General features: G+C 38.6%; 1 protein-coding gene across 7 annotated transcripts in view; it reads left to right on the top strand.

Annotated features, from left to right (window-relative positions):
• The first annotated feature begins 3409 nt into the window (after positions 1 to 3409).
• The window catches only part of LOC143032878 (L-threonine ammonia-lyase-like), a 200197-nt gene continuing 186376 nt past the window's right edge, over positions 3410 to 17230 (top strand). For 2 of the 7 annotated variants that reach the window (XM_076198075.1, XM_076198080.1), the window contains exon 1: positions 3412 to 4036. In XM_076198075.1, the coding sequence (XP_076054190.1) occupies positions 3992 to 4036 (45 nt within the window). In that variant the 5' untranslated portion in view covers positions 3412 to 3991. Of the gene's footprint in view, positions 4037 to 17230 lie in introns of all 7 variants that reach the window. The other 5 variants (XM_076198079.1, XM_076198078.1, XM_076198077.1 and 2 more) reach the window with 5 other exon arrangements.

Raw genomic sequence — 17230 nt, 5'->3', positions numbered from 1 at the left:
ATATACATACATATATATACAGACATATACATACATACATACATACATACATATACATACATATGCATACATATGCACACATACACATACATACAGACATACATATATACACACATAAACATACATACTTATACATACACATATACATACATAAACATATAGATACACATACATACACATACATACATATACACATACATATATACACATGCATACATACACATATGTACACATACATACATGCATACACATACATACACACATATATACACACATACATTCATACACACATACACATACATATACACATACATACCTACACATACACATACATACATACACATACATACATATACATACATACACATATATACATACACATACACACACATATATACATACACATAAACATATACATACACAATACATACACATACACATATACATATACACATATATACATATACATACATATATATATATATATATATATATATACTGTATATATATATATATATATACATATACATACATATACATACATATACATACATACATACATGTATATGCATACATACATAAGTATACATACATATACAAACATACATGTACATAAATATACATACATACATATACATACATGTACATACATACATATACATACACATACATATACACATACATATACATACATATACCTACACATACATATACATACATACACATACATACACATACATATACATATATACACATACATATACATATATACACATACATATATACACACACATACATGCATATACACATACATATGCACACACATACAGGAGGTACAGTTATGGTGGACTGGCTGGTGAGGTTATTTAATGTTTGTTTAAGAGAAGGTAGAGTGCCGGAGGACTGGAGGAGTGCCTGTATAGTTCCGCTTTACAAGGGAAAGGGGGACAAGTGTGAGTGTAGTAGTTTCAGAGGGATCAGCTTGTCGAGTGTAGTTGGGAAGGCTTATGGGAGGGTCTTGAATGAGAGGATTAGGAGAGGAACAGAGGGAGTAATTGGTGAGGAACAGTGTGGTTTTAGGACAGGTAGGGGTTGTGTAGATCAGATTTTTGTGGTAAGACAGATATGTGAGAAAGCTATAGGAAAAGGTAAGTATGTTTTTTTGGGCTTTTATGGATCTGGAAAAGGCTTACGACACGGTAGACAGGAAGACACTGTGGGAGGTACTGCAGATATATGGGATAGGAGGAAAGTTGTTAAGAGCAGTCAAGAAGTTTTTACGAGAGTAGTAGAACTTGTGTTAGGATTAGAAATGGAGAGAGTGAATGGTTTGAGGTAAAGGTGGGACTTCGTCATGGATGTGTTATGTCGCCCTGGCTATTCAATCTATGCATGGATGGGGTGGTGCGAGAGGTGAATGCAAGGGTAGTGGGTCAGGGGTTGCAGATGATTAAAGAAAATATAGAAAAGTGGGAGGTGAGCCAGCTGTTGTTTGCTGACGACACTGCGCTTGTAGTAGGATCAGAGGAGGGATTGAGGAAGTTAGTGACAGAGTTTGAGAAGGTGTGTGAAAGAAGGAAGCTGAAGATAAATGTGGGTAAAAGTAAGGTGATGAGATGTACAAGGGGAGAGCATGACAGCAGACTGGAAGTGAGCATGAAGGGAGAGAGACTGGAGGAAGTGAATAGTTTTAGATACTTGGGTGCGAATGTGGCAGGAAAAGGAGGAGTGGGAGTGGAGTTAGAATGTAGATTGAGAGAAGCGAGTAAATGCCTTGGTGGATTGAAAAGTGTAATGAGAAATAGACATCTGGGAATGGATGCTAAGGGGAGGTTATATGAATGAGTGTTTGTGCCAACAGCATTGTACGGGGCAGAAACATGGAACATGAGAGAATAAGAGAGGAGTTTGAGTATGTTTGAGATGAAATGTCTGAGAAGTATGGTAGGGGTTACTAGGCTGGATAGAGTGAGAAATGAGGAGGTGAGGAGGAGAACAGGGGAGGAAAGGGAACTGGGAGATAGGGTTGATGAAAGAGTATTAAGATGGTTTGGACACATGGAAAGAATGAGTGAAGAAAGATTAGTAAAAGAAGTGTGGAAGGCGGAGGTGGAAGGAGTGAATATGAGGGGGCGTCTTAGGATGAGATGGATGGATGGGGTGAAAGGGGCTTTACAAAAGAGAGGAATGTCTGTTGAGGAAGGACGGGAGAGGACAAAAGATTGGGGTGAATGGAGAAGGGTTGTGTATAGATGATGCTGTGATGCATAAGGGGGAGTGGGTGGGGGATAGGGGGGTGAGGAAGTATGTATGAAAAAAAAATTTGACGCAGCCGGAAGGGATTTCTCCCCGTCTCCTTTTCTGCATGGGGGGATGGAGAGGGGGGTCGCCGAATTTATGAAGCGGCCTTGCTGTGAATGTGCTGTGTTTATCTTGCGACACTGCTTCTGACCCAGGGCAGTAGACAGGATGCAGGGATGACCCGTCATCCAGGAGGTGCCAAGATAAGAGGGAGGGAGGAGGATGGAGGGGAGTGGAATATATAGGAAATGGAATGGGTGGGAGCGGTTTCTATGCCTTTTTCTTTTTGGCTACCTCCCGTGCAGGGTGAAAAAGCCGTTGGTATATGTATGTATATACTGTATATATAGATATATATATATATATATATATATATACATATAAATATATATATATACATATATATACATATACATATATATATATATATATACATATACATATACATATACATATACATATACATATACATATACATATATATATATATATATATATATATATATATATATATATGGGGTGGGGATGGATTTTTTTTTTTTTTTTCTTTTTTTTTTTTTTTTTTTTTTTTTTTTTAATTCTAATACCATTCGGTTTGGTAACTCCTTAAACGTTGAAACCCTTTATTCTTCATATATTTTCTCTTGCGCGCACTGTAAATATGAATACAAAAATGGGTATGTATCACGTAGTTACAATGCGCTATACAATTATATACTAGGAAGCTAGGATGCATTTGTATATTTCAAGTCATGGTATATGTATGAATAAAAGGAATACTGTGTAAAGAAAGTAGGATGACCAAGGTAGGGTGATATGATTTCTTTAATGATCATTATTCCGAAGTATGGTTGTGTAAGCTAATCTAATATGCTATAAGAGCCGGTATTGATATAGAATATAATGGAAGTTCAACGAATAGAAACGAGGGACGTGTTCAGAAAAATTAACCCTGTGTGATGAAGGAAGGAAATAGAATTAAAATAAAAAAAATAGGCAACAGGCAACATGGGTCACGTATCTATGAAGCAGGGAAAAAGTACCTGGGGATGATAACTTATCGATAGGTGATAGGCAATGCGCAATGATCGACGAGCATTGTAGATTAATTCAACTATAGCCTCAGTGTGTGGGTTAAACGTTCTTGGATTTTGGTGTAATGCTATAGTGATTCTATTTCTTAAGTAAGGAGACCAGAAATAATAGTAATTATCAACCAATTAGACTATTATGAAAAGTATTCAAAGTGTTTTCAAGATTCTTTATAATAGACTAGGTAAAGGAAGTGAAAATCAGCCAAGAGAACAGGTACAATTTCGTAGCGGCTACTCCACTTTGGAACGAGAAAACTACAGAATATCTTTGTATTTAGTTTTTATATAGTGTATATGAAGGGTCTTTGATTCAGTAGAACAAATAGACTACAATACTCATACAGGGCGCAAAGAAACACATTGTTAACATTATAGAGGACAATTACGCTAAAGGTACTCGTACTACTGTACCTTTACTTCATAAAGATACATAAAATATTAAGATCAAGATCAATATACGGCAAAGCGAAATAATTTCATCCAAGTAATTTAAAACTTGCCTCTAAGTGATCTTTAGAGTTGAAGTAGGAAAGGAAACGTTTGAACATTAACCTGGAATGTTGTAATCATCAGAAAGAGCAGAAGACTTGCAAGATATGCTCATTGATCTTAACAAGGAGAGTCTCAAAGTAGGTTTGAAGGTGAGTAGAGTTAAAACCACAATAACTTTTAACCCTAAACTTGAAATTAAAGAAACTGTTGTTTATGGCGAGAAGCTTCGATAAGTGGAACAGTGATGATATATTTGGGCCAGCTGCTAAAACTTATTAATGATCATGAATATTAGATAAGTATCACAATTGGTTAAAAAAAATGGTTGATATAGAAAAATCATGAGAGGTTCTCTACCTATATGTCTGAAATGCTAAGTTCAAAATCAGTATACAATACCAGCTATGACCAATGGATGTAAACATTGGAAATTGACAAAGATTAATATTGTGGAACAGAGAGACAAGAGAGCAGACTCGGGTGAAAGATATTGTGATGATAAGGAGGAGAAAAACTTAATCGGGCGAAGCAAGTAGCCTCAGCTTCTCATTCCATGTGTGTGCGTAAGTCACCATGGTCTTGGATCACGTGTTGGAATTGTGATCGACAGCTATTTCCCTCCCGGAAGAGAGCTCAGAGCTCGTATATGTCCGATCTATGGATAATGCTGTGACCTTACATGCACACCCACACACACACAACTCCCCGCCCACGAGAGTTGGAGTAACAACCCGCTGCGCAGCGATACTGAAATTATTTCAGCCCTGGGCTGGATTCGAACCCAGACCGCCGTAGTGGCAGGCGGGAACTCTACCACTGCGTGTGTGTGTGTGTTTGTGTATGTGTGAGTGTGTGTGTGTGCTTGTGTGTTGAGTTTTGTGAGTTATGTGCGCATATGTGCGTGTTTCATTTTGTCTTGCGTTTTCAACAACTCGTTAAGAGTTGATGATCGGTAACACAGCGTTGAAGAATATAGTTAAGCATAAGTGCACATAGGAAAGATGATGGTGTGGAAAGGTGGTTGATAAGGCATTAATAGACTATATAGTGGTATCTAAAGGAAGGATAGAAAGAGTTCTGGATGACCATTTTCATAGCAGAAAGTGGGAGAATGTCGGATCAGTTTCTGTTCAAAGAGAAGTTGAGAGTGGAGGAAAGGTGGAGAAAGAAAAAAAAGACGAAAGGTTGACAGAGGCTTAGAGTAAAAAAAATTAAATGAGAAGTAAAAGAAGGAACATTAGGAGATACTGAGAAAAGTGTGGAAGGTAGTGTAGGATAGCGCAAAGGTGGGAGTAGAGGAGGTATTTGTTTCAAGGAGGAAATGACAAAGTGTGCAAAGATTGTATGTAGCAAGAGGGGGGTGGGAGGGAGCAGAAGGAAGGATAGTGAGTGGCGGAATGATGAAGTGAAGATAGTAATAAAAGAGAAACGAGCATTGAGGATTTGATTACAAAGTAGGACTCGAGAACCATATAGGAGGTACTGTCACCAGAACTTATAACTGTTTTAGTTGTATCGCGTCCCCAGACCCGGCTCGAGTGAGTATTGTCCTTCTTGATTTGAAAGGTGGCCTAAACGAGGTAATTGTCGCACGCGTTGGTTGGAATCGCTATTGAGGTCACTCGTTTGTAATGAAAAATTACAATCCAACCTCTTTACTGTGTAAAGATGCTTATTAAGTATTATACCTACAGTAACTATTATGTAAAATTAAAATGTGTTGTTACATGTATAAAACATTAGATATATCTAATTTAGGGGTGTCAAAATCATGGCCAGAGGGGTGGAATTAGTGGCCCACGAGGTGATAAAACATTTTTCAACTCGAGTTACTTTAACTGTTATAACTGAGGAAAATGTAACTAACCTGTTAAGACGAGAAATAATCAATTTTACTTATGTATTTATTCATTTTTATTTATTTATTCTTGTTTATTTCTTTAATTTGATTTATTTTACTTGTTTTCATTTGTTTATGTTTAACATTTATATGTGCGTAATTGGTCCTCGAAAGAATTTGAGTTTAACACCCCAGATCTAATTCAATTGTTCTCTGTGTTCAAAATGAAAATTGGTGAGTAAGAGAATTAAGCAATGAAATAAGTATAAGTCTTATATCAGAAAAGTAACCTCGTCAAGCCCAAGCAGGGGTCTACGAGACTGGATGTGGACGTCTACACGGTGAGCACATATGAAGATGACGTTAGATGAATTATCATTTATCAATCTTAACGTTTGGCAGCTCATGGGGCACTATTTGAAATGATACATTAAATGTCCACACACAGTGAATGAGAAAGATGGAAATAAGGTGTACAGAGAGATAGAGAGAGATGGCGGGTGGGAGAGAAAAAGAGAGATATGACGGGCGGGAGAGGGAGAGAGGAAAAATATGGAGGCGGAGGAGAGAGAGAGGCGCACGCACGCACGCACGCACGCACGCACGCACGCACGCACGCACGCACACACACACACACACACACACACACACACACACACACACACACACACTCTCTCTCTCTCTCTCTCTCTCTCTCTCTCTCTCTCTCTCTCTCTCTCTCTCTCTCTCTCTCTCTCTCTCTCTCTCTCTCTCGATGGCGCAGTTGGTAGAGTGCTGAACTGCTAGCATGGTGGTGCCCGTAGTACTTGGTTCGAATCCTGCCTAGGGCCGAAATTATTTCGGTACCGCTGCGCTTCGGGTCGTTACTCTGACTCTCGTGGGCGGGGAGTTGGGTGTGTGTGTGTGTGTGTGTAAGGTCATAGCATTACCCATAGATCGGACATACGAGCTCTGAGCTCTTTTTCGGGAGGGAAATAGCTGTCGATCACGAGTCCAACACGTGATCCATAGACCAAGTGAATACACACACACACACACACACACACAGAGAGATGGTGATGGGGAAAAGAAAGGGAAAAAGAGAGGGAGAGAGCGAGCAAGCGAGCAAGAAAGAGAGAGAGAGAGAGAGTCGGGGAGCCCAGTGGAGTTTAATTACAATTTTGGAAAGGAAAGGTCTGATGCTTAAGTTTGTAGCCATGTATGAGAGAATGAAAAAAGGCATTTCTTAAACGCTACGTTCTTGGCGTTGAGAAGAGACAGGGCCAAAAGGCACCCCCACAAAGGGCATTAACTTACACTTTAGAGAACAAGGCTGAAATTTGCATTGATCATCGCATAAGTACTACTGAGTGAAATTTTACAACATAAAAACACATTGATCCTGGGGTTTTCAGTTTTTCAGCTAAGAAGGGCTCTTTTGGGGGTCTGTAAAGGGCTCCATTTACTCTTTTGAGAACGAAGCTGAAATTTATTGTGCTGAATGCCATAACCATGATTTCTAAATTACATAATTTAAGAAAAGATTTTCCCTGGCAATGCTGCTTAATAAAGGTCTGGAAGGGTTTGCAAGGATCCAAAACCCTTCATACTTACTCTTTGGGGAACAATGCTAAGTTTAGTATCCTCCTTTCTTCTTTATTCACTTAATGAAATTATCCAACTTATGAATGAATTATTCCAGGGTTTTTCAGTGGAAGGGTTTTTGTGGGGGGCCAAAAAGGGTTCCATTTACACTTCTGAGAACGAAGCTGAAATTTGTTATAGTGGATGCAATAATCAAGTTTGTGTAAAATGTATAACTTAAGAAATGTTTTTCACTGGCACTACTGCTTAAGAATAGGCATAATTCATTTCCGCCATATAGCAATTTGTGCGTTCGACAGAAATTCCACGGTCCCATACGCCTCCAACTTTTCATTCAAGGACGCTATATAAAAAGTGCTGTTGAAAAGGAGAAAGTCTGTTTACTTGGACACAAAATTTTTATTTTGATTAGTGGATACACTTTATATTCCGCTTGTCACGACGAACGTTACGAGTATGGCACTCTTGTTTTATACTCGATTCTCGGGAAATAAGCTTATATTAAGCTTGCATGTCAGTCTCAAGTGTCTGGACTCATTTGACTTCTACCTTAACATTGTAACTATTATAATGAAATTGCCGAAGATCAGCCGTACCTGGTTGTGTAATCAACTCTGCTGAAATGACAGTACATATACATACATATACATATACATATACCATTCCCACCCATTCCACCCCTAAATACACTCCACTTCCCTCCATCCTCCCTCTCATCTTAGCACCTCCTGGATGACGGGTCATCCCTGCACCTTGTCTACTGCCCTGGGTCAGAGGCAGTGCCGCAAGGCACAGCACATCCACAGCAAGGCCGCTTCATTAAATCGACGACCCCCCCCTCTCCGTCCCCCCATGCATAAAAGAAGAAGACGGGGAGAAATCCCTTCGGGCTGCGTCAAATTTTGCTCACGCATACTACCTCAACCCCCATCCCTCCACCCATTCCACCTCATGCATCACAACATCATCCATATACTACCATTCTCCATTCAAACCTGTCTTCTGTCCTCTCCCGTCCTTCCTCAACAGACATTCCCCTCTTCCCCAAAGCCCCCTTCACCCCATCCATCCATCTCATCCTAGGATGTGCCCTCATGTTCACTCCCTCCACATCTGCTTTCCATACCTCTTTTACTAGTCTTTCTTCACTCATTCTTTCTGTGTCCAAACTATCCTAATACTCTTTAATCAACCCTATCTCCCAACTCCCTTTCCACCCCTGTTCTCCTCCTCACCTCCTCATTTCTCACTCTATTTAGCCTTGTAACCCCCATCATACTTCTCAGACACCTCATCTCAAACACATTCAAGTTCCTTCTCTCTTCTTCTCTTATGTTCCATGTTTCTGCCCCATACAGTGCTGTTGGCACAATCACTCCTTCATACGGTCTCCTCTTAGTATCCATTCCCAAATGTCTATTCTTCATTACACTTTTTAATCCACCAAGGCATTTACTCGCTTCTCTCAATCTACATTCTACCTCCAACTCCATTCCACCTTTTCCTGCCACATTTGCACCCAAGTATCTAAAACTATCCACTTCCTCCAGTCTCTCTCCCTTAATGCTCACTTCCAGTCTGCTGCCACTTTCACCCCTTGTACATCTCATCACCTTAATTTTACCCACATTTATCTTCCGCTTTCTTGTTTCACACACTCTCCCAAACTCTGTCACCAACTTCCTCAATCCCTCCTCCGATCCTGCCACAAGCGCAGTGTCGTCCGCAAACAACAGCTGGCTCACCTCCCACTTTTCTCCATTTTCCTTAACCATCTCCAATCCCTGACTCACCACCACTCACCGCCTCTCGCACCACCCCATCCATGTACAAGTTGAACAGCCAGGGCGACATAACGCATCCCTGACGAAGTCCTACCTTTACCTCGAACCATTCACTCTCTCCATTTCTAATCCTGACACATGCTCTACTACTCTCGTAAAAACTCTTGACAGCTCCCAGAAGCTTTCCTCCTATCCCGTATATCCCCAAAACCTCCCACAGTGCCTTCCTGTCTACCCTGTCCTAAGCCTTTTCCAGATCCATAAAAGCCCAAAAAACATCCTTCCCCTTTCCTATAGCTTTTTCACATATCTGTCTTACCACAAAAATCTGATCTACACAACCTCTACCCGTCCTAAATCCACACTGTTCCTCACCAATTACTCCCTCTGTTCCTCTCCTAATCCTCTCAATCAAGATCCTCCCATAAGCCTTCCCAACTACATTTAACAAGCTAATCCCTCTTAAACTACTACACTCACACTTGTCCTCTTTTTTCCTTGTAAAGTGGAACTATATAGGTACTCCTCCAGTCCTCCGGCACTCTACCCTCTCTCCAGCAAACATTAAATAACCTCACCAGCTAATCCACCATCACTGTATCTCCTTTTTTAGACATTCTGCATGGCATCCATCCAACCCAGGTGCCTTACCTGGTTTCATCATCTTAACCACTGCCTTCACTTCATCCTTCCTTATTTCTTCTCCATTTTCCTCACTCATCACGGTCATTTTCTTAGCACTTCCCACTGCAACTATCTTTCCCTCCCTATCCTCCTTCACATTTAGCAACTCCCTAAAATATTCTGCCCATCTTCCCCTTACTGCCTTCTCCTCCATTATCATCTCTCCATCTGCACCTTTTACCTTTTCTTCTCTACTTGATTCGCCTCCTTTTCCTCTCTTAATTTCTTTCCAAAACATCTTTTTATTACTTTCAAAATTTTCTGTGATACTCTTACCCCATTTCACATCTGCTCTCCTCTTTGCTTCTTTACCTTTTGCTTTACTTCTCTTTTCTTTTCTTTGTACCTCTCATATGACTCCCTCGTCCTATTTTGTAACCAATCTGTGAAAGCTCGCTTCTTCTCTTCTACAACCTTCTTTGTTTCCTCATCTCACCATTCACAACCCTTCCTTCTATTTCCTCCTGTCCTTCTTGTTTCACACACCATCTTTGCATACTTTGTGACTCCCTCCTTGAACTATCCCCATTCCTCCTCCAATCCTAGTTCTACTCTATCCTTCACTCCCTCCCACTCCTCTCTCAGGAAATGGGGGAGTGAGTGAAATAAACGGTAGATTGAGTAAATGTAAAAATGTAAATAAACGTCTTAGGGGATTGAAAAGTGTTATGAGAAATAGGCATCTGGGAAAGGATCCAAAGAGAAGCTTATATAAAAGGGTGACCGTGTCTATGACACTGTATGAGACTAAGCATTTAAGACAGCCAGAAAGAAGTGTAAATGTATTTGAGATTAAGTGTCTGAGAAGTATGATAGGGATTACCAGGTTGGATAGAGTGAGAAGTGAGGAGGTGAGGAGGAGAGTCGGGATAGAAAAGAAGCTGGTAGATAGGGTTGATGAAAGATTATTGGGAAAGTTTGGGCATATGGAAAGAATGAGTGAAGAAAGAGTAGCAAAAAAATGGAGGGCAGAGATGGATGGAGTGAACTTGAGGGGATGACCGTGGATGAGATTAATGAGTGGGGTGAAAGGGGCTTTGAACAAGAGGGGAATGTTTCTTGAGCAAGGAAGGAAAGAGTCAAGGGTCGAGATGAGTTGAGAATGGTTATATATAAATGATATTTTGACGTAGCCCGAAGGAATTTCTCCTTGTTCTTTTCCATTTTCTGCATGAAGGGACGATGAGGAAGGGTCACCGTGTAAATGAAGCGGCCCTGCTGTGGATGTGCTATGTCTTGCTGCATTGTTTCTATCCCGGGCAGTGGGCAAGAGTCAGGGATGAGCCTTCATCTACGAGGAACTAAGATAAGATTGAAACAAAGGTGGTGGATGAGAGTGGAATAGGTGTGTGCCTTAACTGGTTACCTCTCTTATAAGGGGGAAGAAGCCATTGGTATATAGATAGATAAATAGTTAACCAAAAAAGATGAAGGCAATAATTACTCATTTGGTTAGACAGGCTAATTTCTATCTCTGGAGTAGTAGTCGTTTTAGTAGGGGAAGAGCACGATGTCGTTGTAACCGAAGCCACGGCAGAAGTGGTGGACAAAGGGGAGATCGTCGTGGTGGACAAAGGGGAGATCGTCGCCGCACGAAAGGATGATGACGTAGTTTCGTAAGACGTCATTACGGTCGTGGAATCCTGAGATACCATGAGGTCGTAGTAGTCAAAGAGGGAGTCCTGGATGCAAGCACTCTTATTTGCCAGTAGGTGGCACTGGCGTTCCTGTGTGTCGTTCCTTGATTTACTTATGCTGAACCCAACACACGAGAGTGGACCTGTTGATGAAAACGAAATGTGTATGTATACATATATATATATATATATATATATATATATATATATATATATATGTGTGTGTGTGTATATATGTATATATATATATATGTATATATATATATATATATATATATATATACAAATATATCGACAAAAGAAAAGACAAATGTATGGAAAGAGTGCTGTAGGTAAAGTCCAGGAAGGAGCAGAAGTACTTTATTCTCTAACGTTTCGACAGAGTCTTCTTCAGAGAGATAATGGTACAGGCAAATAGAAATACATTTGTTATATACTAAGCGGGTCATTTCACAGGTCGTCTTGGGATAGAGTTCGCTGTATGTGCCCCCTTGATGATCAATCTTGTTGTTACGTGTGCTAGATTTACAAATCCTTCTCTATGATTGGTTGAACTAAAAGTGCTGATATATGCAGCTTCGATGGTTTTTCTTGTCGTCTTTTTCATACCGGTGTGTAAGATTTTGGTGCTGTTCCTAATTGGAACAATGTATATATATGCATATGTATATATATGTATATATACATATATACATACATATATATATATATATGTATATATATATATATATATATATATATATATATATATATATATATGCAAAGTAGACCACTTGGAAAAAGAAACTAACGAAGCAGAGCGCTTTCGTATATTACATCTTCAGTGCAAAAAGTCTCCAACTAGTTTGCTTCGTTAGTTTCTTTTTCCAAGTGGTCTACTTTGCATAAGTGAACACACGTACCCGTCTTCTTACTAACATATATATGTATGCATATATATGCATGTTTATATATGTATGTATATATATATGTATGTATATATGTATGTATGTATATATATGTATATATATACATATATATATATACATATATATATACATATATATATATACATATATATATATATGTATATACATACATGTGTATGTATGTATATGTATATATGTGTATGTATGTATTGTTATGCCTTCCGCAAGGATATAAGGAAATATGTCTAGGAGGGGTTCGTACTTTGTGGCCTTGATGTGGTTAAGGCAAATCCAAACGGAAGTTAACATAAATAACTAATTCAATGTATAACAAAAAGCCAACAAAACAAATATAAGAACTTTACAACAACAAAATTAATCAATTGACAATTAATTCCTCCACCGAAAACCAAGTCATGAGAATATAGATTACGTGGTGACGCCACGGTACTAGAGCAAAAGCAATATGGGAGAGATAAAGTTACGCGTCGCTCAGCCAACGAAAAGTGCGCCCGCTAGGAGCCGGCAGATGCATTATATATACAGTTGGCGAGGACGGGAGGAAGGCGAAGGATGAGCCGGACAGAACTAGTTCACGTCCGTCGGCCTAGAGAGAGTAGATCCCATAAAGTATAGAAGCAGTTTTTACCGTACATACGTAATTACCTAACAAGTACAGGATAACACAGATACAGATATTTTTAGATACATGGAGGATGGTGGGCCATCACAACGTATACAAGCAATTTACAGTACATACATAATTATCTTACAATTAAAGATTGACATACAGATACAGACATTTTATATACATGGAGGATGGTGGGCCATCACAGTATGTATATATATATATATATATATATATATATATATATATATATATTTAATGTATATATATTTTTTTTATTGGGATGCTAGAAACCCAATAGAAAATCTGAAAAAGAAATTAAATAATCTTATCACAGTGGTTAATGCAGAGATAGGGGATACCAAATTTAACAAACTAGTTGGAGATTTCCAACCAGGGTATTTTTATGGCAATGTAAAAACACACAAGGAGAATAACCCTCTTAGGCCTATTATATCACAAATTTCCACCCCATCTTACCAAGTTGCTAAAATCCTCCATAACATCATTTCTCCTTATATCCCCACCACCTACTCCCTTCGATCAACCGAGGAATTCATTGACCTTTTAAACACCAACCAAGCCAAAGGTTCCATAGCATCTTTAGACGCCCAAAATATCTTTAATATAATTCCTGTAACAAGAACTATTAATATCATCTTAGATTATGTATATCATCACAGTGATCTCCCACCAAAATTCCACATAACTCCATGAAAGAATTATTAAAAAGTTGCACCATAGAGGTCCCTTTCAGATGCCCAGAGGGAAAACTATATATGCAAACTGACGGTGTATCCATGGGGTCACCACTAGGAGTCCTATTTGCCCAAGCATATATGGCTGAAGTAGAACATAGTGTTTTCCAAAACCCTATGTGTGTATGTATACATATGTGTATATATATATATATATATATATATATATATATATATATATATACGGTGTTATACACACACACACACACACACACATATATATATATATATATATATATATATGCGGTGTTATATACATATATATATATCCGGTGTTATATACATATGTATATTATATATATAAAAATGAAAATGGTCAAAACTGAAATTTTTGAACGAAAGTGCGTGACCCGAACAAAAGGTAACAGGGGGTCATGGACCGGGGTGAGTGTTTTAACAGTGATCTGGCGCGGGGACGGTCTGGAAGAAAACGATTTATACGGTTACTATACACAACAACATGGGTGTATCTAATATAAAAAAATTTAATGGTTGCTTACGCCGTCCGGTGGTAATTCGGTCACACCTTCGCGTTTGGTGGTAAATCGGTTACACCGCCAACTACGGTGAAGAAGAAGAACTCGAAGAAGAAGAAGAACTCGAAGAAGAAGAAGAACTCGATGAAGAAGAAGAAGAAGAAGAAGAAGAAGAAGAAGAAGAAGAAGAAGAAGAAGAAGAAGAAGAAGAAGAAGAAGAAGAAGAACTCGAAGAAGAAGAACTCGAAGAACTCGAAGAAGAGGAAGAAGAACTCGAAGAACTCGAAGAAGAAGAAGTAGAACTCGAAGAAGAAATCGAAAAACTCGAAGAAGAAGAACTCGAAGAACTCGAAGAACTCGAAAAAGAAGAACTCGAAGAACTCGAAAAAGAAGAACTCGAAGAACTCGAAAAAGAAGAACTCGAAGAACTCGAAAAAGAAGAACTCGAAGAACTCGAAAAAGAAGAACTCGAAGAACTCGAAAGAGAAGAACTCGAAGAAGAACTCGAAGAAGAAGAACTCGAAGAAGAAGGAGAACTCGAAGAAGAAGAACTCGAAGAACTCGAAGAAGAACTCGAAGAACTCGAAGAAGAACTCGAAGAACTCGAAGAAGAATTCGAAGAACTCGAAGAACTCGAAGAACTCGAAAAAGAACTCGAAGAACTCGAAGAAGATCTCGAAGAACTCGAAGAAGAACTCGAAGAAGAACTCGAAGAAGAACTTTATTTTCCAAAAAAGGGGCGTAGCCCAAGGCGCGCAGGCCAAGGGTGTATACATAAAAAAATATTTCTCTCTAAACCTTCCAACCTCCTACTCCGGAAATGAGTCATCACCGGAAACACTAACTCCCGGAGACACGTCTCACTCAGACTCAGAGAATCTTTACGAAATATTACCAAGAGAATCTTTACGAAATAACGCTAAGATAATCTTTACGAAATATTGCCAAGAGAATCTATATACATAAAAACAGAATTACGGAATTCTGACAAAAGAATCTACGAAATATTAATGAGAAAATATTTACGAAATATTAATGAGAAAATATTTACGAAATATTGCCAAGAGAATCTTTACCAAATGTTAACAAGAGAATTTTTACGAAATATTACCAAGAGAATCTTTACGAAATATTGCTAGGAGAATCTTTACGATATATTGCCAAGAGAATCTCCACTCCACTAACATAAAAAAAATATTTCTCTAACACGTTAATAATTTTACCATGGAAAATGAAAGTGGTGCTAACAAGAAAAAGATAACCTTTACGGAATTCTGACAAAAGAATCTTTACGAAATATTAATGAGAAAATATTTACGAAATATTGCAAAGAGAATCTTTACCAAATGTTAACAAGAGAATCTTTACAAAATATTACCAAGAGAATCTTTACGAAATATTGCTAAGAGAATCTTTACGAAATATTGCCAAGCGAAGCGAAGTGAGCTACGCCGTAGGCCAAGCACACCTGGCGAAGCCAGGTCCGGGTGCTTGTATATATATATATATATATATATATGAGAGAAATTCGCTAATAGCAGCGACATCAATCCGATAATTTCTATGACAGTTGCATGCAGGATTCGAACCCACTGCTCTCAGCCACCCGTAGATCTCCTTCGCAGAGTCTTAGACCATTACACCACAGAAGCTATAAAATCCTTGAAACCTGGAATCGAACTGATTCCCGAGGATAGGAAGATCACTAATCTACGACCCTAATTCCTGTTTTACTCAAGGACCAAGCTCACCAGTGGTAAGAGGTAAGGACCGGAACGAATCCCTTTCACGCATATCGCCATTGTAACTATGAGAGAAATTCGGTAATGGCAGCAACATCAATCCGATAATTTTTATGACAGTTGCATGCAGGATTCGAACCCACTGCTCTCACCCTCCCGTAGATCACCTTCGCAGAGCCTTAGACCAGTACACCACAGAAGCTATAAAATCCTTGAAACCTCTACGGGTGGCTGAGAGTAGTGGGTTCGAATCCTGCATGCAACGGTCATAAAAATTATCGGATTGATGTCGCTGCTATTAGCGAATTTCTCTCATAGTTACAATGGCGATAAGCGTGAAAGGGATTCGTTCCGGTCCTTACCTCTTACCACTGGTGAGCTTGGTCTTTGAGTAAAACAAGAATTAGGGTCGCAGATTGGTGATCTTCCTATCCTCGGGAATCAGTTCGATTCCAGGTTTCAAGGATTTTATAGCTTCTGTGGTGTAGTGGTCTAAGGCTCTGGGAAGGTGATCTACGAGTGGCTGAGAGCAGTGGATTTGAATCCTGCATGCAACTGTCACAAAAATTATCATATATATATATATATATATATATATATATATATATATGTAGAGACATTGAGACAAATTATGGGAAAGGTGGAGGGGGAAACACGGGTCTTTATCTGATTATCGAGTTTATTCCTGACCGGTTTCGCTTACAATCGCTTCTGAAGAACCAATTGTAAGCGAAACCGGTCAGGAATAAATTCGATAATCAGATAAAGACCCGTGTTTTCCCCTCAACCTTTCCCATAATATATATATATATATATATATATATATATATATATATATATATATATATATATATATGTATATATATATACATGTATATATATATATATATATATATATATATGTATGTATATATATATATATATATATGTATGTATGTATGTATATAACACCGCATATATATTGTAGATACATTGATGGTATATTTGTTAGCACTAAATCAACTAAAGACCTAGAACTATTAAGATACCGCCTCCAAGAGATTTCTGGTCTCTCTTTTACTGTAGAATTGAACAACAATGGAACTCTCCCCTTCCTAGACATATTACTAGACTCCAAATCCAATAAATCTACCATGAATGTATACCGGAAGCCTACTAACTTAAACAAATGCATGAATGGAAACGGGGAATGCACAGATAATTACAAAAAAAGGTGTCATCAGAGCTTATATATAAAGAGCTTTACTAGTGTGCTCATCATGGAAAGCTCTACACAATGAACTTAAGCAGATAAGACAAATG

This window comes from Oratosquilla oratoria, chromosome 14 (assembly GCF_046742065.1).
Source record: "Oratosquilla oratoria isolate Oo_2021 chromosome 14, ASM4674206v1, whole genome shotgun sequence".
In the NCBI taxonomy this organism is placed as follows: domain Eukaryota; kingdom Metazoa; phylum Arthropoda; class Malacostraca; order Stomatopoda; family Squillidae; genus Oratosquilla; species Oratosquilla oratoria.
This window is presented reverse-complemented; position numbering and strand designations above follow the sequence as displayed.